Below are 25444 nucleotides of genomic sequence, written 5' to 3' on the forward strand. Positions count from 1 at the left end.
TTGCAATGTTATAAAGATGTTACGAAGATGGAATTTGCATTGGTGCATGTATTTGTTTGTTTGAATAGTGGTAGACATGCCTAGTACACAATGCATTATCCACTGGGGATACTATTGAGGCTACAGAACAACTCAGCTAGTTCTCAGATCTGTTCTGCCTTTTTCATAATTTCCCTCCCTTAGCCCCTGTGTCTGCTAAGGAAGAGGAGTGTTAACACTGGCAGCGAATCAGAAGAATACAACAGGAGGAGAGGAGGAGAGGACCATGTCCCTGATACTGAGCCAATTAGACCCTAAACACTTCCTCCTCAACAGATTATTAGTCTGCAGTACATAAGGTGGCGTGAGAGAACATGTTAGCAGGTTTCACTCAGCAACACTGAGCTAAGTTGTGAGTGTGTGTGTGTCCTGTTCATGTCCTCTTCATGACTTAGTGATCACTTCCTGGTCTGTCATCCTGCCATGTCATTGTCAGCACCTTTATTTCAGCTTTTTTAAGTAAAGGAGGGGGGAGAGAGAAAGAGTGAGCCTGTTTTGCACTTCAAACAGACAGTTCTAGTTCTCTCTCTCTCTATATAAATCTCTCTCTCTCCCACTCACTGTCTCGCTCTGTCTTAGAAGCAAAGCAGTGAGAACTATAACCTATATACTGTAACCTCTGCCTAGCACCATGCGCTCATCTTAGAGCCTAAAAGAGCCCCAACATGTTAGTTAGTAAGAAGACGAATCTCCTTGTCCTGATTTATGACATGGAGGAGATGAACAGGGAGTATTTGTTCTGGATCAAAAGCCAGACCAAATGCCCTGTGGAAATTAAGTACTGACATCTCTGACCAATAAAGCTTGATATGAGTCAATGTTATATCTGGTGTATGATGATGATGTGTAAAGGATACTGTTTCTTCCTGTTTAATGGAAGAGCTTTCTCTGGAAGAGAGGTAGCTGACATAACTGGTGTGTCTGGCAACAGAGGAAACCCATTGGTGCCACTATTGATCTTGGTGTTGGCACAGACAGACCTACAGGGTAGCACAGGAGTCTGACTCACTTACAGTCATCACATGAGCTGCACTGATCAATACCTCCTGACCACTCTGACTGCACCATTTGCAAACGCACACACACATAACTTACAAGGTCAGTGCAGGGTCAAACACTCCACAGCCACAGGGATCAGTGTGATGGCAGTATGATCAACCGGATCTGATGCGAACGTAATGTTTAATTTACTGTATGACATAATGAGAGTGACGATCCCCGTAATGATCCAAATGGATCAGAACATTACAAGAGTCACACTCGCACACACTTTCTCTCTCTCTCTATCTAGATGTATTTTTCTCTCTCTCTATCTAGATGTATCTCTCTTTCTCTCGATCGCTCTCTTTCTCTCTCTCTCTCCTCTCACACACGAAAAACACTTTAGTCTGCTTGTCACGTTTGCGTCCTCTCCCTTCCTTTTCCCTTTTCTAAATCTCACTACTCTCATTCTCTACCTCCTCCTACCTCCTTCTCTTATTTCGATGACTAATCTTTTGTTACAATTCTGTTCTTTCCAGTCGTGTTCTCCAGAATCAGAGTTGAGATCAGAGGAATAGCACAGAATATTATTTTACACTCCTTTTCTCCTCCCCTCTTCTGGGTATTTGTAGTTCCTATTGAGCGAAAGAAATGTAATACGGCAGTCTAAAATGAGCTAACAGCATTCCTCATGCAATCTCCCCAGTCTCTAAAACAGCCAGTTAGACTAGACAGAAACAGGACCTATACGTGTGGCAGACTGTGCTTACTACACATCATACAGGCCCTGAGCCATGCCAGACATACAGTACAGTATCAAACACAGACAGAACTACACATCATACAGGCCCTGAGCCATGCCAGACATACAGTACAGTATCAAACACAGACAGAACTACACATCATACAGGCCCTGAGCCATGCCAGACATACAGTACAGTATCAAACACAGACAGAACTACACATCATACAGGCCCTGAGCCATGCCAGACATACAGTACAGTATCAAACACAGACAGAACTACACATCATACAGGCCCTGAGCCATGCCAGACATACAGTACAGTATCAAACACAGAAAGAGCTACACATTGTTCCTGGAGTCATCAGAGAATGACCAACTAAACAGTACGGTATCAAACACAGACAGAGCTACACATTGTTCCTGGAGTCATCAGAGAATGACCAACTAAACAGTACGGTATCAAACACAGACAGAGCTACACATTGTTCCTGGAGTCATCAGAGAATGACCAACTAAACAGTACGGTATCAAACACAGACAGAGCTACACATTGTTCCTGGAGTCATCAGAGAATGACCAACTAAACAGTACTGTAACGGCGTTCCTCCTCTTCATACAAAGAGGAGGAGTAGTGATTCGACCAACGTGCAGCGGGTTGTGAATACATAATGATTTATTAGACAGACGACGAAAACACGAAAACAAACACTTGGAATGATTTACAAAATAACAAAACAACGAAGACTGACCTGAACTTAAGAACTTACATGTAACACGCAGAACGCAAGAACAGGGAAAAAACAGACTACACAAAAACCGAACGAACAAACATACCGAAACAGTCCCGTGTGGCGCAACATACACAGACACGGAAGACAACCACCCACAACGAACACTGTGAAACAACCTACCTTAATATGACTCTCAATTAGAGGAAACGCCAAACACCTGCCTCTAATTGAGAGCCATACCAGGCAACCCTTAAACCAACATAGAAACAGAAAACATAGACTACCCACCCAAATTCACGCCCTGACCAATTAAACACATACCAAAACAACAGAAAACAGGTCAGGAACGTGACAAGTACGGTATCAAACACAGACAGAGCTACACATTGTTCCTGGAGTCATCAGAGAATGACCAACTAAACAGTACGGTATCAAACACAGACAGAACTACACATTGTTCCTAAACAGTACTGTAACCCGTCTACTACTGTGCTGTCATTATTCTGGGATCAGTTACTGTGCTGTCATTATTCTGGGATCAGCACACAGTTACTGTGCTGTCATTATTCTGGGATCAGTTATTGTGCTGTCATTATTCTGGGATCAGTTACTGTGCTGTCATTATTCTGGGATCAGTTACTGTGCTGTCATTATTCTGGGATCAGCACACAGTTACTGTGCTGTCATTATTCTGGGATCAGTTACTGTGCTGTCATTATTCTGGGATCAGTTACTGTGCTGTCATTATTCTGGGATCAGTTACTGTGCTGTCATTATTCTGGGATCAGTTACTGTGCTGTCATTATTCTGGGATCAGTTACTGTGCTGTCATTATTCTGGGATCAGTTACTGTGCTGTCATTATTCTGGGATCAGTTACTGTGCTGTCATTATTCTGGGATCAGCACACAGTTACTGTGCTGTCATTATTCTGGGATCAGTTACTGTGCTGTCATTATTCTGGGATCAGTTACTGTGCTGTCATTATTCTGGGATCAGTTACTGTGCTGTCATTATCCTGGGATCAGCACACAGTTACTGTGCTAATGGTTTATTATCGGCATGTTAGATATATGGACTGAGAATACAGTGGGTTTGGGGTTTTCAAGACAGTCTATGGTTGGCAAGACATTACTATCCAAACTGAAGGACAGCTGGACAGCACTGTGTGCTTTATGTGTGAGTGGTTATAGCGTTAATTGCGAGAGGCACATATCTAATAGATTATGTTCAGTATGAGGAAAGCTGTTCTGAGGCAGCAGTGTGTGAGGCTTGTCTCTCTGTCTTGACCCTTACTGTGGTCAGGGAGGAAAGAACTGCAATGACTCATCACTCGGCACAGCCAGCACTAACAAGACACGACACACAGAGAAGAGAGCTGAGAGGAGCAGCAAGGATACAGCACACAGACACATATACTTTCACACACACTCACACGCACACACACAAAAGCACAGATGAGTAGCTCAGTGGGGCAGAGGGGGCTGGCAGGGTCCTGCTCTGTGAGCTGCTGGAAGCAAATAGACCTCATGCCTGAGTGTGTCTGTCACGTCTGGGGCTACACACACACGCACACACACACATAATTAGCCACACACGCACTGCATACACACTCGGGTCTAGCACAACACCCCCTCTTCCTTCATGCCACAGGTGTGCCTGTCACTTGAGAGAAGCCACACTGAGTTAGAGAGCGTAGCCGGAACAGAGACTAGAGGACATAAACAGTACAGAAATAAATCAATATAACCAACATACTTGTCGTTGTGTGTATGTGAGTGCGTGTGTGTGCATGAGTGTGTGAGAGTGTGCGTGAGTGTGCGTGAGAGAGAACGAGAGAGAGATCTTGTTATGTCCTATGTTCATTAGTCATTAGGTAGGCTAAGTGAAACATTACATTCACTTTCTATCGATTCCTATTGATTCCCATGATGTCATAAATAGAGTCAATTTATAAGCTGTTCATCCCAATGCGTTCAATCTCATGTCCCTTTCACTAAACTCACCCCAATTATGGTGCGTTGTCTCGCAGATTGTCGCATCTGTCACGTTCTGACCTTTATTTTCCTTTGTTTTGTCTTTAGTTAGTTTGGTCAGGGCGTGAGTTGGGGTGGGCAGTCTATGTTATGTGTTTCTATGTTTAGGTTTGTCAATTGGCCTGATATGGTTCTCAATCAGAGACAGGTGTTTTGCATTGTCTCTGATTGGGAACCATATTTAGGTTGCCTGTTTTCACTGTTGGTTTGTGGGTGTTTGTTTCCTGTGTCTGTGTTCATGCCACACGGGACTGTTTCGGTTAGGTTACTTTGTTATTTTGTATTTTTTGTCGTGTTCAGTAGATTATATTAAAACATGGACACTTACCACTCTGCGTCTTGGTCTGATCCCTGCTACACCTCCTCTTCAGACAAAAAAAATCAGCCTGAAAATTTCTGGGAAACCCAGAAATAAAATCATCCGTAATTGCATCAGATGTGTGTCTATCCACAAAACATTATCCTGAAATACATCCAGGAAAATTGGAAAAAGATAGACCTCCCACTTCAGCTTTCAGTAGTAATACAGGTAGCCCAATAGAGGTTAAACACACCTACAGGAGGGACAAGGCTTACGCTTAAACCAGACAGACGACTCTCAGACATTCGTAAAATGGAATTGACATGATGGATGAGAGAGCATGTGGGTTTCATGTGGGTTGTCATTTTAAAAGACTTACAAGAACGTTACGGTATGTTGTGTCCTGAGGTCAATTTTCCTGTCCCTTCTATGTCTAATTTATAATAACACGTTCATAACCAGTCAGCAAATATTTGGAGCAAGTTAAATGTGTATTTTGTAGACTTTGTAATGAAATTACTTAGAGATCTGTTATAAGCAAAATCTCTATTCTTCTCTACCACTTTTTACTCTAGCAGTAGATTTGACCTCCCATGAGCTGTCCTGGCACTAACAAGTGTTGTGTGTTTCACTATGCAACCTACTTACACTGCACACACAGTGATGTTATCCAGAGCCATCGATGGAGACGGGAGAGAGGTGGCGGTGAAGATGATGATGATGTCATATAGCCCCAACCCAGTTGTATTGAGCGCTGCATTTTGGTGTGGTTGCTGGGTTAAAGGCTTCTGCTTCTACAATCTACAGTCTGCTTCTACAAACTACAGTCTGCTTCTACAATCTACAGTCTGCTTCTACAATCTACAGTCTGCTTCTACAATCTACAGTCTGCTTCTACAATCTACAGTTAGCTTCTACAATCTACAGTCTGCTTCTACAATCTACAGTCTGCTTCTACAATCTACAGTCTGCTTCTAATCTACAGTCTGCTTCTAATCTACAGTCGGCTTCTACAATCTACAGTCGGCTTCTACAATCTACAGTCTGCTTCTACAATCTACAGTTAGCTTCTACAATCTACAGTCTGCTTCTACAATCTACAGTCTGCTTCTACAATCTACAGTCTGCTTCTAATCTACAGTCTGCTTCTAATCTACAGTCTGCTTCTACAATCTACAGTCTGCTTCTACAATCTACAGTCTGCTTCTACAATCTACAGTCTGCTTCTACAATCTACAGTCTGCTTCTAATCTACAGTCTGCTTCTAATCTACAGTCGGCTTCTACAATCTACAGTCGGCTTCTACAATCTACAGTCGGCTTCTAATCTACAGTCTGCTTCTACAATCTACAGTCTGCTTCTACAATCTACAGTCTGCTTCTACAATCTACAGTCTGCTTCTAATCTACAGTCTGCTTCTACAATCTACAGTCTGCTTCTACAATCTACAGTCTGCTTCTAATCTACAGTCTGCTTCTAATCTACAGTCTGCTTCTACAATCTACAGTCTGCTTCTAATCTACAGTCTGCTTCTACAATCTACAGTCTGCTTCTAATCTACAGTCTGCTTCTAATCTACAGTCTGCTTCTAATCTACAGTCTGCTTCTACAATCTACAGTCTGCTTCTACAATCTACAGTCTGCTTCTAATCTACAGTCTGCTTCTACAATCAACAGTCTGCTTCTAATCTACAGTCTGCTTCTAATCTACAGTCTGCTTCTACAATCTACAGTCTGTTTCTACAATCTACAGTCTGCTTCTACAATCTACAGTCTGCTTCTACAAACTACAGTCTGCTTCTACAATCTACAGTCAGCTTCTACAATCTACAGTCAGCTTCTACAATCTACAGTCTGCTTCTACAATCTACAGTCAGCTTCTACAATCTACAGTCAGCTTCTACAATCTACAGTCTGCTTCTACAATCTACAGTCTGCTTCTACAATCTACAGTCAGCTTCTACAATCTACAGTCTGCTTCTAAAATCTACAGTCTGCTTCTACAATCTACAGTCTGCTTCTACAATCTACAGTCTGCTTCTACAATCTACAGTCTGCTTCTACAATCTACAGTCTGCTTCTACAATCTACAGTCAGCTTCTACAATCTACAGTCTGCTTCTACAATCTACAGTCTGCTTCTACAATCTACAGTCTGCTTCTACAATCTACAGTCTGCTTCTACAATCTACAGTTAGCTTCTACAATCTACAGTCTGCTTCTACAATCTACAGTCTGCTTCTACAATCTACAGTCTGCTTCTAATCTACAGTCTGCTTCTACAATCTACATCTACAATCTACAGTATGCTTCTACAATCTACAGTCTGCTTCTAATCTACAGTCTGCTTCTACAATCTACAGTCTGCTTCTAATCTACAGTCTGCTTCTAATCTACAGTCTGCTTCTAATCTACAGTCTGCTTCTAATCTACAGTCTGCTTCTAAACAACAGTCTGCTTCTAAACAACAGTCTGCTTCTAATCTACAGTCTGCTTCTAAACAACAGTCTGCTTCTAATCTACAGTCTGCTTCTACAATCTACAGTCTGCTTCTAATCTACAGTCTGCTTCTAATCTACAGTCTGCTTCTAATCTACAGTCTGCTTCTAATCTACAGTCTGCTTCTACAATCTACAGTCTGCTTCTAATCTACAGTCTGCTTCTAATCTACAGTCTGCTTCTACAATCTACAGTCTGCTTCTACAATCTACAGTCTGCTTCTAATCTACAGTTTGCTTCTAATCTACAGTCTGGTTCTAATCTACAGTCTGCTTCTACAATCTACAGTCTGCTTCTAATCTACAGTCTGCTTCTAAACAACAGTCTGCTTCTAAACAACAGTCTGCTTCTAAACAACAGTCTGCTTCTAAACAACAGTCTGCTTCTAAACAACAGTCTGCTTCTACAATCTACAGTCTGCTTCTAATCTACAGCCTGCTTCTAATCTACAGCCTGCTTCTACAATCTACAGTCTGTTTCTACAATCTACAGTCTGCTTCTACAATCTACAGTCTGCTTCTAATCTACAGTCTGCTTCTACAATCTACAGTCTGCTTCTACAATCTACAGTCTGCTTCTACAATCTACAGTCTGCTTCTACAATCTACAGTCTGCTTCTACAATCTACAGTCTGCTTCTACAATCTACAGTCTGCTTCTACAATCTACAGTCTGCTTCTAATCTACAGTCTGCTTCTACAATCTACAGTCTGCTTCTAATCTACAGTCTGCTTCTACAATCTACAGTCTGCTTCTAATCTACAGTCTGCTTCTAATCTACAGTCTGCTTCTAATCTACAGTCTGCTTCTACAATCTACAGTCTGCTTCTACAATCTACAGTCTGCTTCTAATCTACAGTCTGCTTCTACAATCTACAGTCTGCTTCTAATCTACAGTCTGCTTCTACAATCTACAGTCTGTTTCTACAATCTACAGTCTGTTTCTACAATCTACAGTCTGCTTCTACAATCTACAGTCTGCTTCTAATCTACAGTCTGCTTCTACAAACTACAGTCTGCTTCTACAATCTACAGTCAGCTTCTACAATCTACAGTCTGCTTCTACAATCTACAGTCAGCTTCTACAATCTACAGTCAGCTTCTACAATCTACAGTCTGCTTCTACAATCTACAGTCTGCTTCTACAATCTACAGTCAGCTTCTACAATCTACAGTCTGCTTCTAAAATCTACAGTCTGCTTCTACAATCTACAGTCTGCTTCTACAATCTACAGTCTGCTTCTACAATCTACAGTCTGCTTCTACAATCTACAGTCTGCTTCTACAATCTACAGTCTGCTTCTACAATCTACAGTTAGCTTCTACAATCTACAGTCTGCTTCTACAATCTAAAGTCTGCTTCTACAATCTACAGTCTGCTTCTAATCTACAGTCTGCTTCTACAATCTACATCTACAATCTACAGTATGCTTCTACAATCTACAGTCTGCTTCTAATCTACAGTCTGCTTCTACAATCTACAGTCTGCTTCTAATCTGCAGTCTGCTTCTAATCTACAGTCTGCTTCTAATCTACAGTCTGCTTCTAAACAACAGTCTGCTTCTAATCTACAGTCTGCTTCTACAATCTACAGTCTGCTTCTAATCTACAGTCTGCTTCTAATCTACAATCTGCTTCTAATCTACAGTCTGCTTCTAATCTACAGTCTGCTTCTACAATCTACAGTCTGCTTCTAATCTACAGTCTGCTTCTAATCTACAGTCTGCTTCTAATCTACAGTCTGTTTCTAATCTACAGTCTGTTTCTAATCTACAGTCTGCTTCTACAATCTACAGTCTGCTTCTAATCTACAGTCTGCTTCTAAACAACAGTCTGCTTCTAAACAACAGTCTGCTTCTAAACAACAGTCTGCTTCTAAACAACAGTCTGCTTCTAAACAACAGTCTGCTTCTACAATCTACAGTCTGCTTCTAATCTACAGTCTGCTTCTAATCTACAGTCTGCTTCTACAATCTACAGTCTGCTTCTACAATCTACAGTCTGCTTCTAATCTACAGTCTGCTTCTACAATCTACAGTCTGCTTCTAATCTACAGTCTGCTTCTACAATCTACAGTCTGTTTCTACAATCTACAGTCTGCTTCTACAATCTACAGTCTGCTTCTAATCTACAGTCTGCTTCTACAAACTACAGTCTGCTTCTACAATCTACAGTCAGCTTCTACAATCTACAGTCTGCTTCTACAATCTACAGTCAGCTTCTACAATCTACAGTCAGCTTCTACAATCTACAGTCAGCTTCTACAATCTACAGTCTGCTTCTACAATCTACAGTCAGCTTCTACAATCTACAGTCTGCTTCTAAAATCTACAGTCTGCTTCTACAATCTACAGTCTGCTTCTACAATCTACAGTCTGCTTCTACAATCTACAGTCTGCTTCTACAATCTACAGTCTGCTTCTACAATCTACAGTCTGCTTCTACAATCTACAGTTAGCTTCTACAATCTACAGTCTGCTTCTACAATCTACAGTCTGCTTCTACAATCTACAGTCTGCTTCTAATCTACAGTCTGCTTCTACAATCTACATCTACAATCTACAGTATGCTTCTACAATCTACAGTCTGCTTCTAATCTACAGTCTGCTTCTACAATCTACAGTCTGCTTCTAATCTGCAGTCTGCTTCTAATCTACAGTCTGCTTCTAATCTACAGTCTGCTTCTAAACAACAGTCTGCTTCTAATCTACAGTCTGCTTCTACAATCTACAGTCTGCTTCTAATCTACAGTCTGCTTCTAATCTACAATCTGCTTCTAATCTACAGTCTGCTTCTAATCTACAGTCTGCTTCTACAATCTACAGTCTGCTTCTAATCTACAGTCTGCTTCTAATCTACAGTCTGCTTCTAATCTACAGTCTGCTTCTAATCTACAGTCTGTTTCTAATCTACAGTCTGCTTCTATAATCTACAGTCTGCTTCTAATCTACAGTCTGCTTCTACAATCTACAGTCTGCTTCTAATCTACACAGTCAATCAGCATCAGTCAGAAGGGGGGACTTTTTAACATGCTGTTATGTAATCGCACACACATACATACATACGCACGCACGCACACACACACACACAAAGCACACAGTTTGCACACTGTGTGAAATGTCATACAAGCTTTTAGACAAACACACATACAGCACATATTGTGTTCACTGTCATGCAAGCATTTGGACCTACACACACACACACACACACACACACACACACACACACACACACACACACACACACACACACACACACACACACACACACACACACACACACACACACACACACACACACACACACACACACACACAGCACATGGTTGGATCTCCTCAGGTCCCCTGTTTAACTATCCCATCTTGACCTATTACATGAAAGATTACAGAGTCAGCTATGATTACCCTCCTCTCTCCTCCCTGACTGACTGTGTACCTTTGACTCCTACACTCAGCACCATGACTGGGTTGGAGAGGTAAAGAGGAAGAGAGGGAGAGACAGAGAGAGAGAAATAGAGGGATATGGAGAGAGAGAAAGAGAGAGATTTGAAATGTCTTTATTCTTTTGGAACTGAGTATAATGTTTACTGTTAATTTTTTTTGTTTATTTAAACATATTGTAACGACCCTGGGTTTATAAGCGCGGAAATCGACTCTGCCGTTCGAGCATGCTTTTGCGGCACAGTCGATAGCGTGCCGGACTTCGGGCTAGAAGGTCGAGGGTTCGAGACCTGCTCCGTGCTGTTTCATTACAATATGTTTCCCATGCCAATAAAGCCCCTTAAATTGAAATGAGAGAGAGATTGATTAAGTATATGTGTATGTGCTCGTTTGCATAGTCATGTGTGTGTGTTAGAGAGGCTGCCTTGTCAATGTATTGCTACCTCTGTACTGCAGAATGAGCCACTACTTTGATTGTAACTTCCAGCTCATATTAGCTATCGCTACCTGCTGTTGATAACAGGAAACTACTGCTCCAATAAGTTAGTTCTATATCTGTCAGCAGGGGGCAGTAGCGCTGCATAAATAAACTAATCCTGGTCCACCTAACGCTCTCATGGTAAATAAACCTCTAGCACAAGGATGGGAAACTCCTTTCCCCATCTCTAGCAAACACAGCTGATTAAACAAATTGCATTCTAAACTGAAGATCCTGATTAGTTGATTATTGAGTCAGGTGTGTTACTTGGGGCTGTCCTTGGTCTAGCATCAACCAGGGCTACAGCGTCACAAGATACTATGGTGTGTAAGTCAGATTGAATAATATTTTAATGTATGGTGATATGTATTGGACTTATACGTTGCAATTATTACCAGCAAATGGCCTTCGCTATATCATCCATGTTGCACCATCCTCTTCCTCTCCTCTTCTCTCTCCATATTCTCTGTCAGAAAGGAATGTAGAGAATGATTGAAGGATGAATCATACATGATATTTCTGCAGAATTCATTTTTTTCCCTATACTCTTTCTCTCTATCTTCCTCTAACTCTGTCTGTCTGTCTGTCTGTCTGTCTGTCTGTCTGTCTGTCTGTCTGTCTGTCTGTCTGTCTGTCTGTCTGTCTGTCCTTTTCTCTCCTCTATCTCCAGTGTGAACTTATATAGAGGAGAAGATAGAGGCTGACTGAAGGATGAATCATACATCGTCACATTCTCTCTCTCTCTCTCTCTCTCTCTCTCTCTCTCTCACACACACACACAGGCATGTGCATGTGCGCACACACACGCACACACACAAACACACACACTAGAGCGCACACACATGCGCGCATCAAATCAAATTGTATTTGTCACATGCGCCAAATACAACAGATGTAGACCTTAAAGTTAAATGCTAACTTACAAGGCCTTAAACAACAATGCAGTTTTAAGAAAATACCTAAAAAAAAGTAACTAATAAAAGTAACAAGTAATTAAAGAGCAGCAGTATAACAACAATAGCAAGGCTATATACAGGGGGTACCGGTACAGAGTCAATGTGCGGGGGCACCGGTTAGTCGAGGTAATTGAGGTAATATGTACATGTAGGTAGAGTTACTAAAGTGACTATGCGTGGGGCGGGGGGGCAATGCAAATAGTCTGGGTAGTGATTTGATTAGATGTTCAGGAGTCTTATGGCTCGGGGGTAGAAGCTGTTTAGAAGCATCTTGGACCTAAACTTGGCGCTCTGGTACCGCTTGCCGTGCGATAGCAGAGAGAACATTCTATGGCTAGGGTGGCTGGAGTCTTTCACAATTTAGTCTCATTAGCTTGGCAGTATAGTATTTGTTGCTCCCTAGTGGGCTAATAAAGCAATTTGGCATGTGTGTGTGTTAAAATCTGCCATTTGGCAGTTCAGGCTGCTATGCCGGTATAGTGAATATGGGTCTGTGCATTGAGTGTTAGGCGTATAGCAGGGGTATTTGATTTGATTCAACTCTTACCCTACGAGGCCCGGAGCCTGCTGGTCTTCTGTTGTAATTGATCATTAATTGCATCCACCTAAGCCAGTCCCTGATTAGAGATGAACAATGGGAAAATGCAGTGGAACTGGCTTGGAGGTCCAGAGTTGAGTTTGAGGGGCCTATAGGCTATATGTTTATGACCTTATAGGTATGCCTCCACTGTTGTTAAGATTTCATTTCATATCGGGGCTTTTGGTGGTTGTGGTGATATGATATTCATATTTAATATTGTGTAGGCTGGCTGTAGCTACATAATAACAAGGTCAATTCTCAGTAGTGGGTGGAGATTATTTTGAGTCGTCAATATTTACCACAACAACAAAGTTATAAACCCCGCCCATTTATCTTCTTAAAATTAGATTTTAAACCTAACCATAATCTTAACCTTAAACATGAATTAACACACTGCTAACCTTATGCATAACACTAACCTTAAATTAAGACCAAAAAGCACATTTTTGTTTTCATTCATTTTTACGATATAGACTTTGTGTTTGTGGTAACTACTGGAAATCAGTATTTAGGGAGACCGTAAACCCCGCCTATGCAGTTGAGAGGCAGATTCAAATGTGATGACGTACAAGGATACATAAACAGGGATTGGACCCCTAAATAAATGGAGAAGATCCTCCGAATAACTGGACATGAACAGATCCATATAATACAAAAACTGACGAATTTACGTAGCTCTAACTCTGAAGTTGTTGGCCCCCGTGCACAAAGCCAGGGATTGGCAGGAAGTTATTTTAAGTCTGCGGAGGTCATCAGCATTGGAGTAGACAGTTGACTAGACCGTTTAAAGCCCCCCTGCCTGCATATCTGAGAGCGAATCGGGATCAGCGGATCCACCCCACACAGCCATAGCCCTGCTTTGCCTAACCATAGCGGTTCCTGCATACGCCGTTATGAGCTCCTGGTACGCGTCTGGTTCTCGGAACGACGCTCCCTCCCCACTCCCAGCCGTTACCGAAGAGAAGCCGCCGAAGAGGAGAGCGTTTTACCTGCTTTGGAAGACGTCCAAGAATCGCAGCCGTAGCGACAAGCAACAGCAGCAGCAACCCGCGGCAAACAACAACAATATACCATTCATGATCCACTGCCAGATCGGGAAGGAGATCAAGCACATATGCAGCAACTGCCGCGGCAACTGCCATGAAGGTGAGTGGAGAGGAGGGTTGAGCTTTTCACAGCAGCAGGAGGAGCCCACTGGGCACAGGCATCAATTCAAAGTATATTTCACGCTGTTTCCACTCAATTGAATTGCAATTACGTGAAACAACGTTGATTCAAGCAGTAGGAGATGTTTTTGATCATCTCCCACTCCTCCAAGCGACCGCTCCCATGGCTTGCTCGCTTGCCTTTGCCTGCCCCACGGCGGGCTGTTTTTCTCCGTGGACAGGCTGCTGAGGACTTTTCAAATCGTAATAATAAATAATACTACTCTGAGTCGGACTATTTCTGTGGGTGTACTAGTATATGGTGTTTTGTAAGCATTAGGCTATTCAATATCTATCTAGGCAGTATAGCATTGGAATGGTATTTTTATTCTTCTGCTGTGTTTTGAATGTTGTTGTGATGGAGGTGTTCAAACAGCCCCTGGCTGCAGTAGGCTACAAGCCTGAGATGTACCGTTCTATTTACTACCACAAGTGCATATGAAAAGCATAAATAATTGAAATGCATTCCATAGTTAATTCAGTTGATAGGTCTGTCTCCTCTCCTTTGCACTTAGGCTGTTACTACAATTTTCTTATGCTAAACTTCACTCAGGCCCCCCTTCCATCATTGGGGAACATCCTGCGCCCCCACTGCACATCCACACCATGTCTATGTCTAAGGGCACAAGCACTGTTCATGATACAAACTGTTCACACACCTCTTCTTGGCGGATAGTTGTTTTGTTGTTGTAGGCTTTAAAGCTTATTTCACACATATTGTCATGAGGGGCAGAGAAAATGTTTCTGTTTTAAAGCACATTTTCTTGCAATTCTACACATTTCGCCAACGTGTATTCATGTGATATTTGAGTGACTCAAACATTACAACAAAATTTATGGGCTAAAAAACCTAGCTAAAAACATTAGCTGACATGGGCTAGTTGATCTGGACATTTCTGATAAGTTATAAATAACTCCCCCTGCCAACCCCTGCGCCCCCACTCTCCCTCACACACACACTTACTCTTTGTGCAGACTAAAAGGTGAGGTGTGTGTGTGTGTGTGTGTGTGTGTGTGTGTGTGTGTAAGTAAGAGTTTGAGTTAGTATTTTTATTTGAATTAGAATATTTTTCCCCTGTCCCTGTGATCCGGGCACCATGCCTTTTTTCCAAGCAGTCCAGCCTGGTAGGAAGACCGGTGTTATGGGAAGGAGGGGGAGTTTGGAGATGGAAAAATTATGAGAAAATGGAGTAAGGAGAGCAGTGTAATTATTTTAGAACAGTCTGACATCTCTCTTACAATGCAGAGCGTATCATAGCTCAGGGAGAGAGAGATATACACTACCGTTCAAAAGTTTGGGGTCACTTAGAAATGTCCTTGTTTTTGAAAGAAAAGCACATTTTTTGTCCATTAAATTAACATAAAATTGATCAGAAATACAGTGTAGACATTGTTAATGTTGTAAATTACTATTGTAGCTGGAAACGGCTGATTTTTAATGGAATATCTACATAGGCGTACAGATGTCCATTATCAGCAACCATCACTGCAGTGTTCCAATGGCACGTTGTGTTAGCTAATCCAAGTTTATCATTTTAAAAGGCTAATTGATGATTGGAAAACCCTTTTGCAATTATGTTAGCACAGCTGAAAACTGTTGTACTGATTAAAGAATCAATAAAGCTGGTCTTTAGATTAGTTGACTATCTGGACAATCAGCATTTGGGATTTCGATTGCAGGCTAAAAATGGCCAGAATCTAAGATATTTCATTTGAAACTCGTCAATCTATTCTTCTTCTGAGAAATGAAGGCTATTCCATGCGAGAAATTGCCAAGAAACTGAAGATCTCATACAACGCTGTGTACTACTCCCTTCACAGAACAGCACAAACTGGCTTTAACCAGAATAGAAAGAGGACTGGGAGGCCCCGGTGCACAACTGAGGGGAGGACAAGTACATTAGTGTCTAGTTTGAGAAACAGACACCTCACTAGGTCCTCAACTGGAAGCTTCATTAAATAGTACCCGCAAAATACCAGTCTCAACGTCAACAGTGAAGAGGCGACTCCGAGATGCTGGCCTTCTAGGCAACTGCACCGCCCGCAACCGCAGGGCTCTCCAGAGGGCGGTACGGTCTGCACAACACATCACCGGGGCACACTGCCAGCCCTCCAGGACACTTACAGCACCTGATGTCATAGGAAGGCCAAAAATATCAAGGACATCAACCACCCGAGCCACGGCCTGTTCACCCCGCTACCATCCAGAAGGAGAGGTCAGTACAGGTGCATCAAAGCTGGGACCGAGACAGAAGCTGTTCTTCAATCTCAAGGCCATCAGACTGTTAAATAGCCATCACTAGCCAGCTACCACCCGGTTACTCAACCCTGCACCTTAGAGGCTGCCGCCCTATATACGTGGAATCACTGGCCACTTTAATATTGGAACACTAGTCACTTTAATAATGTTTACATACTACTTTACTCATCTCATGTGTATGTACTGTATTCTATTCTGCTGTAAAGCCGCTCCGACATTGCTCGTCTTGATAGTTTATATATTTCTTTATTCCATTCTTTTACTTTTAGATTTGTCTATTGTTGTGAATTGTTAGATACTACTGCACTGTTGGTGCTAGGAACACAAGCATTTCACTACATCCGCAATAACATCTGCTAAATATGTGTATGTGACCACATACTTTGAATCTCATTCTTTTACGGATTATGTTATTGACTGTTTTCTCTCCCCTTCATCTCTTCTTCTCCTTTCCCCTTCATATCTCCTCTCTTCTTCTCCTCTCAGTTGAGGAGGTGGAGCGACTGGCAGCGATGCGATCTGATTCGCTTGTCCCTGGCACACACACCCCTCCCATTCGCAGGCGGAGCAAGTTTGCCACCCTCGGTCGTCTGTTCAAACCGTGGAAATGGAGGAAGAAGAAGAGCGAGAAGTTCAAGCAGACATCTGCTGGTAAGACCCCTATCTAACCTTCAACCCTTACCCCTGAACCATAAGCCCTGCTTTCTACCTCTCCCCTGACCCTAGTCTAACACCCTAAGATCTAACCCCTTAGCCTTAACCGCTTGTATTCTACCTCTCCGTTTGCCACCTAAGCACTCCCCCCTACTCCGTGGTAGCTGTAGTCTTATGTCCTCAAGGCAAAGCTACAACCTTACAATGTAATGATGTCATGTTGATGTATGTATGGCTGTAGGTGCTATGAGGCAGAGGGCATTGCTGGGTAGCCATGGCAAATCAAATTTATTTGTCACATACACATGGTTAGCAGGTGTTAATGCAAGTGTAGCGAAATGCTTGTGCTTCTAGTTCCGACCATGCAGTAATATCTAACAAGTAATATAACCTAACAATTTCACAACAACTACCTTACACACAAGTGTAAAGGAATGAATGAGAATATGTACATAAAAATATGGATGAGCGATGGCCGAACAGCATAGGCAAGATGCAGTAGATGGTATAGAGTATAGTATATACATATGAGATGAGTAATCTAGGGTAAGTAAACATTATATAATATAAAGTGGCTAGTGATAAATTGATTACATCAATTTTTCCATTATTAAAGTGGCTGGAGTTGAGTTCGTATGTTGGCAGCAGCCACTCAATATTAGTGATGGCTGTTTAACAGTCTGATGGCCTTGAGATAGAAGCTGTTTTTCAGTCCCCTGGTCCCCGCTTTGATGCACCTGTACTGACCTCGCCTTCTGGATGATAGCGGGGTGAACAGGCAGTGGCTCGGGTGGTTGTTGTCCTTGATGATCTTTATGGACTTCCTGTGACATCCCGTGGTGTAGGTGTCCTGGAGGGCAGGTAGTTTGCACCCGGTGATGCGTTCTGCAGACCTCACTACCCTCTGGAGAGCCTTACGGTTGTGGGCGGAGCAGCTGCCGTACCAGGCGGTGATACAGCCCGACAGGATGCTCTCGATTGTGCATCTGTAAAAGTTTGAGTGTTTTTGGTGACAAGCTGAATTTCTTCAGCCTCCTGAGGTTGAAGAGGCGCTGCTGCGCCTTCTTCACCACGCTGTCTGTGTGGGTGGACCATTTCAGTTTGTCCGTGATGTGTACGCCGAGGAACTTAACTCTCCACTACTGTCCCGTCAATATGGATAGGGGGCTGCTCCCTCTGCTGTTTCCTGAAGTCCACGATCATCTCCTTTGTTTTGTTGACATTGAGTGTGAGGTTATTTTCCTGACACCACACTCCGAGGGCCCTCACCTCCTCCCTGTAGGCCGTCTCGTCGTTGTTGGTAATCAAGCCTACCACTGTAGTTCCGTCTGCAAACTTGATGATTGAGTTGGAGGCGTGCATGGCCACGCAGTCGTGGGTGAACAGGGAGTACAGGAGAGGGCTGAGAACGCACCCTTGTGGGGACCCAGTGTTGAGGATCAGCGGGGTGGAGATGTTGTGACCTACCCTCACCACCTGGGGGCGGCCCGTCAGGAAGTCCAGGACCCAGTTGCACAGGGCGGGGTCGAGACCCAGGGTCTCGAGCTTGATGACGAGTTTGGAGGGTACTATGGTGTTAAATGCTGAGCTGTAATCGATGAACAGCATTCTCACATAGGTATTCCTCTGGTCCAGATGGGTTAGGGGAGTGCGCAGTGTGATGGCGATTGTGTCGTCTGTGGACCTATTGGGGCGGTAAGCAAATTGGAGTGGGTCTAGAGTGTCAGGTAGGGTGGAGGTAATATGGTCCTTGACTAGTCTCTCAAAGCACTTCATGATGACGGAAGTGAGTGCTACAGGGCGGTAGTCATTTAGCTCAGGTACCTTAGCTTTCTTGGGAACAGGAACAATGGTGGCCCTCTTGAAGCATGTGGGGACAGCAGACTGGGATAAGGATTGATTGAATATGTCTGTAAACACACCAGCCAGCTGGTCTGCGCATGCTCTGAGGACGCGGCCGGGGATGCCGTCTGGGCCTGCAGCCTTGCGAGGGTTAACACGATTAAATGTTTTATTCACGTTGGCTGCAGTGAAGGAGAGCCCGCAGGTTTTGGTAGCGGGCTGTGTCAGTGGCACTGTATTGTCCTCAAAGCGAGCAAAAAAGTTGTTTAGTTTGTCTGGGAGCAAGGTATCGTGATCCGCGACGGGGCTGGTTTTTCTTTTGTAGTCCGTGATTGACTATAGACCCTGCCCCATATCTCTCGTGTCTGAGCCGTTGAATTGCGACTCCACTTTGTCTCTGTACTGACGCTTAGCTTGTTTGATTGCCTTGCGGAGGGAATAGCTACGCTGTTTGTATTCGGCCATGTTTCCGGTCACCTTGTCCTGATTAAAAGCAGTGGTTCGCGCTTTCAGTTTTGCGCGAATGCTGCAATCAATCCACGGTTTCTGGTTGGGGAATGTTTTAATAAGAACATTCAGATTCCACAATGATTCTTGTGTCCACAATGAAACACCCTCTCCCTGTGTTTTATCAGTTTCTTTCTGTAAATATGTAGTGAACTCCATGACAGTAGCTAAAGCAAGGGGCTATAGCAGCACACAAGTAGACTACAAATGCATGCTGGGCCTGGCATGCCCTGAGTTCGTGAAGTGAGCGCTATTGGAGCAGTACTGGAACAAAATTGGAGAGGCCGAGAAGGCCAACACTCCAACCTTTTGGAAACTCGCGCCATGCTCCAGTCATTCATTCATCAACGATGCACTTGTTAATAAACTCGCACACCCCCGAATCAGCGTATTCGTCAATGTTGTTGTTCGCCGCAATGCGGAACATATCCCAGTCCACGTGATCGACGCAATCTTGAAGCGTGGAATCCGATTGGTCGGACCAGCGTTGAACAGACCTGAGCACGGGAGCTTCCTGTTTTAGTTTCTGTCTATAGGCAGGGAGCAACAAAATGGAGTCGTGGTCAGATTTTCCGAAGGGAGGGCGGGGGGGGAGGGCCTTATATGCGTTGCGGAAGTTAGAATAACAGTGTCCTAGGGTTTTGCCAGCCCTGGTAGCACAATCGATTTGCTGATAGAATTTGGGGAGCCTTGTTTTCAGATTAGCCTTGTTAAAATCCCCGGCAACAATAAATGCAGCCTCAGGATATGTGGTTTCCAGTTTACATAGAGTCGAATGAAGTTCTTTCAGGGCCGTCGAGGTGTCTGTTTGGGGGGATATACACGACTGTGATTATGATCGAAGAGAATTCTCTTGGTAGATAATGCGGTCGGCATTTGATTGTAAGGAATTCCAGGTCAGGTGAACAAAAGAACTTGAGTTCCTGTATGTTATGTTCACACCCCGTCACGTTAATCATAAGGCATACAACCTCGCCCTTCTTCTTACCAGAGAGATGCTTGTTTCTGTCGGCGCGATGCGTGAAGAAACCAGGTGGTTGTACCGACTCAGATAGCGTGTCTCAAGTGAGCCATGTTTCCGTGAAACAAAGAACGTTACAGTTTCTGATGTCTCTCTGGAAGGCAACCCTTGCTTGGATTTCGTCTACCTTGCCAATGTCCAGTCTCTTGACAACGAGTAGTATGCTCGGGAGCGGTGCGCGATGTACCCATCTACGGAGCCTGACCAGAAGACCCCTTCTTTTATGGCGTCGTTGTTTTGGGTCGCCGGCTGGGATCCGATCCATTGTCCTGGGTGGTAGGCCAAACAGAGGATCCGCTTCGGGAAAGTCGTATTCCTGGTCGTAATGTTGGTGAGTTGACGTTGCTCTTATATCCAATAGTTCCTCCCGACTGTATGTAATAAAACCTAAGATTACCTGGGGTACCAATGTAATAAATAACACGTAAAAAAACAAAATACTGCATAGTTTCCTAGTAACGCGAAGCGATGCGGCCATCTCTGTCAGCGCCGGAAGTTATGTCTATCATATAGTGTATTATATGATTGTTGAAGACTGTACCAGAGTATGTGAGCGAGGTGCGGAGTGTGCCCAATTTGACTGGAGCACGGCGCGAGTTTCCCAAAGGTTGGAGCGTTGGCCTTCTCAGCCTCTCCAATTTCATTCCAGTACTGCTCCAATAGCGCTCACTTCACGAACTCAGGGCATGCCAGGCCCAGCATGCATTTGTAGTCTACTTGTGTGCTGCTATAGCCCCTTGCTTTAGCTACTGTCATGGAGTTCACTACATATTTACAGAAAGAAACTGATAAAACACAGGGAGAGGGTGTGCGGTGATGTAGTGTCCACAACTAAAGAATCATTGTGGAATCTGAAAATACACGTATCCCAAAAGCATGATGGTGCACATGCATACAGAAAGGAACGAGGTGGGTAGCTAGCTAAGTGTGACGTGTGTGTGTGTGTATATATATATATATATACACTGCTCAAAAAAATAAAGGGAACACTTAAAGAACACAATGTAACTCCAAGTCAATCACACTTCTGTGAAATCAAACTGTCCACTTAGGAAGCAACACTGATTGACAATGCACATTTGTGGCCTGCTGGAGGTCATTTTGCAGGGCTCTGGCAGTGCTCCTCCTGCTCAAAGGCGGAGGTAGCGGTCCTGCTGCTGGGTTGTTGCCCTCCTACGGCCTCCTCCACGTCTCCTGATGTACTGGCCTGTCTCCTGGTAGCGCCTCCATGCTCTGGACACTACGCTGACAGACACAGCAAACCTTCTTGCCACAGCTCGCATTGATGTGCCATCCTGGATGAGCTGCACTACCTGAGCCACTTGTGTGGGTTGTAGACTCCGTCTCATGCTACCACTAGAGTGAAAGCACCGCCAACATTCAAAAGTGACCAAAACATCAGCCAGGAAGCATAGGAACTGAGAAGTGGTCCGTGGTCACCACCTGCAGAACCACTCCTTTATTGGGGGTGTCTTGCTAATTGCCTATAATTTCCACTTGTTGTCTATGCCATTTGCACAACAGCATGTGAAATTTATTGTCAATCAGTGTTGCTTCCTAAGTGGACAGTTTGATTTCACAGAAGTGATTGACTTGGAGTTACATTGTGTTGTTTAAGTGTTCCCTTTATTTTTTTGAGCAGTGTATTATCTTACCCCATACAAACCTTATGTTATCGCTGCACCATGGCCATAATTGGGTTATGATTCAGACAGGCAGTGACCAGTGTTACATCATTTATTAGATCAGTACCCTGTGCCTGCTCCGCAGACCAGTTATGACCACAGTGAATATAGTAATGTCATATATAATGCCACCTAATGTTGTTGCGATATCATATCCTGCCCCATCAGTCCTGGAGAGGAAGATGTCGACCCGGCAGAGCAGAGAGGAGCTGATCAAGAGAGGAGTGCTGAAGGACATCTACGACAAAGGTGAGAGGTCAGAGGGTATAGAGGAGAAGACGGCAGAGGGAGGTTAGAGAGCAGAGACTGATGGCAAAACGTTATTGTTGTGTAATCTAACATGCTTTAGACAAAATCAAGTCACACAGTCAGCATCACAGTATCCACCTGTATTGAATCCAGGTCAGATATGTACTGGGAACATGTTATCTCTGTTTCCATCTCTCTCTTCCCCCTCTTCTCTCTCTCTGCAGACAGAACGGTAGTAACGAGTGGAGAGGAGGTCAATATGGAGAACGGGAGCTCTCCAGCGTTAGGAGGGTCTGATCCATCACATTGTGATGGAGCTGAGCTGATGGATGGAGCAGGGTCAGCCATAGGTGCATCTCGGGCCTTCTATCAACACACTCACCCATTGGTTCATTATCACGCACTGTGCTTTAACATGATATCTGATTGATCAATTTTGTTCTCACACCTCCCAACATGCTCACCCATTGTTTCATTCCCATTCACCTTTTTGTAATAACATCTGATTGGTCAATTCTCTCATCTCAGACCCTGTCCCAACAAACTCGCTCATTAGTTAATCTCCTCTCACCCTTTTGTAACATGACACTTGATTTATTCTGTCCCCAGGTACAGTAGAGTTCCAGTTGTCTGGAGAGGGGACGTCTCCACAAGACCACACCCAGAATCCCAGCCAGGCTCCACCCACTAAGGTCATGGTGTACCCGGGCGACGGCGGCGGGGCAGAGTCATCTCATCACATCATAAAACAACCCAGACAACCCCCAGCGCTACCCCCCAAACCCTTCAACAGACTGCCCAACCACATCACAGGTAGAGCCCTGTACTCCTCTGTGTGATTTGCTTTTACTTTGCTTTCTATTTTCTCTGACCACCAGCTTGCCGCTTGTGTGGGTATATCTGACTCTGATCTCTGTATCTATTTCTCTCTCCAAATATTGGGGAAGATGCCAGAGCTGAAGATAATGTTGAAGAGTTTATGAATAGCCAATTAGAATTTGTGGTCTGTATATTTTATAATTTTGTTTAGTATACCATCAACACCAGTCCTTTTTTGGTTGGAGGGTTTGTATTTTGTCCTGTAGCTCATCCAATGTAATTGGAGAATTCAGTGTGTTGTGGTAGTCTTTAATAACAGGTGCTACATTTTGTAAATAATCACGTATATGTTTTTGTTTCTTTGTTAAATGGCCGAAAACCACTTCATCTCCATTTTAGATAGGTAGCTCTTCATGTTTGTTTAGTGTGTTCCAATTTTCCCTGAAAGGATTTGATTCTATGAATACTTCAATTGCATTGATGTTTTCTGACATGCTGTTCCTTTTTTCTGAAGTGTATTTTTTGATTGTTTCACCATAGTGAAGTCTCTCTCTCCCTCCCTCTGTAGAGGGTATGCCAGTGAAGCTGCCCTGTATGTCCATGAAGCTGTCTCCTCCTCTACCTCCTAAGAAGCTGATGATCTGTGTGCCTGTGGGAGCGGGGGTAAGCATGGAGCCCTCGGCCCTCACCTTCCAGAAGTGCCCCCCTCCCTCTCACCATGTGGGGTCCCTTGGGGGCCACTCCCTACACTACAGGACCCTTCCTGTGCCCCTACACCCCCCCAGCCGCATCATCGAGGAACTCAACAAGACCCTGGCCCTTACCATGAAGCGATACGAGAGGTGAGGACTTAATGTGTGTCCTTTCCTCCATGTGTGTGCATGAAAAATAATGTTGATGAAGTGGTTCATAACTGAGTGTACAAAACAGTAGGAACACCTGCTCTTTTCATGACAGACTGACCAGGTGAAAGCTATGACCCCTTATTGATGTTAAATACACTTCAAATGAAGAGGGGAGACAGGTTAAAGAAGACTTTAAATCTTGAGACAATTGAGGCATGGATTGTGAGTGTGTGCCATTCAGAGGGTGAATAGGCAAGACAAACGATTTAAATGCCTTTGAACGGTGTATGGTGGTAGGTGCCAGGGGTATAGTAGTAGGTGCCAGGCACACCGGTTTAGGTCAAGAACTGCAACACTGCTGTGTTTTTTCACTCTTAACAGTTATGTGTATCAAGAAAGGTCCACCACCCAAACGACATCCATCCAATTTGACATAACTATGGAAAGCATTGGAGTCAACATGGGCCAGCATCCCTGTGGAACGCTTTCGACACCATGTACTGAAAAATTGAAGGCAAGAGGATGTGACTCAATATTTTGTACACTATCCAGCCTGCCCTGTACTCCACTCCCATTGGCCCTGGCCTGTGCCTACTCTACAGCGGTGTGATGGATTGTGGGTAGTTGGATCGAGTCGTTAAGTAGCTTGTTAGTCATTTGACAAAACGTGTTCTAATTAGTGGGGTTAAATTGGGAATAAAGATTGATGCCCGGTCAATGGGAGAGAGGAGCACTGTTAGCAGACAAGAGTCTGGCGTTAGAGAGGACAGTTTGCGGTTGGGAGGGCTTCGTGGAGGTCTCGGTCTCTCTTTGCCTGTGTGTCAGAGTAGAAATAAGAGCCTTTCTCTATGTCAGTGAAAGATGGACAAAAGGTCAGCTCTCTGAAGTCTTATCATAGGTAATAGAATGGGTCAGTAACCGAAAGGTTGCCGGTTCGAATCCCCAGGCGGACTAGGTGAAAAATTTCAATGTGCCCTTGAGCAAGGCACTTCGCCCTAATTGCTCCTGTAAGTCGCTCTGGATAAAAGTGTCTGCTAAATAACTCAATTGTAAATGTTAAAAGGTTTCTGTGATTGGTTACTATTGGCATCCATCCACTCACAATCAATTAGTCATTTAGGAATCCAATACCACAATACTCTAGGCAGCATTTGAAACATCTGGTCAGTCAAACACATCTCAGTACAGAGACCATTTCATCTAAACCTCCTCTGGCTGTTGTTCACTTCAGCTTTGGATAAAGAGCTGCACTAGTTCCCAGAGCCTTACCTTGGCTTTACCTCTCTGGGTGTATGTGTATCATGGGCTGGTGTCTAACCAGTTTAGAGCACCACCAGAAACACACACCATCTCCATCAGTCTACAGATTCATCACACAAGAAGAAAACGCCGTGTGATTGACCCAAACACTCAGTGTATCATGACAAGGCGAGACCCAGATGCCGACACAGGAGGCAGATGGTTGGAGTCTTACAATGTTTAATAATCCAAAAGGGGTAGGCAAGAGAATGGTCATGGACAGGCAAAAGGTCAAAACCAGATCAGAGTCCAGGAGGTACAGAGTGGCAGAAAGG

The 25444-nt window shown here is 43.8% G+C and overlaps 1 protein-coding gene across 3 annotated transcripts in view; it reads left to right on the plus strand.

Moving 5' to 3' along the window:
- Positions 1-25444, plus strand: part of LOC129869530 (phosphatase and actin regulator 1-like) — a 44662-nt gene that overhangs the window by 12998 nt on the left and 6220 nt on the right. Inside the window, exons 1-6 of one of the 3 annotated variants that reach the window (XR_008761963.1) lie at positions 12436-13929; positions 16735-16899; positions 22126-22206; positions 22431-22556; positions 22816-23019; positions 23594-23867. Coding sequence is in view for 2 of the 3 variants with exons in the window: in XM_055944007.1 (XP_055799982.1) it covers positions 13677-13929; positions 16735-16899; positions 22126-22206; positions 22431-22556; positions 22816-23019; positions 23594-23867 (1103 nt within the window). In the remaining variant the exon portion in view is untranslated. Of the gene's footprint in view, positions 1-12435; positions 13930-16734; positions 16900-22125; positions 22207-22430; positions 22557-22815; positions 23020-23593; positions 23868-25444 lie in introns of those variants that run through there. The other 2 variants (XM_055944007.1, XM_055944008.1) reach the window with 2 other exon arrangements.

The sequence above is a fragment of the Salvelinus fontinalis genome, chromosome 14, assembly GCF_029448725.1.
Source record: "Salvelinus fontinalis isolate EN_2023a chromosome 14, ASM2944872v1, whole genome shotgun sequence".
In the NCBI taxonomy this organism is placed as follows: Eukaryota; Metazoa; Chordata; class Actinopteri; order Salmoniformes; family Salmonidae; genus Salvelinus; species Salvelinus fontinalis.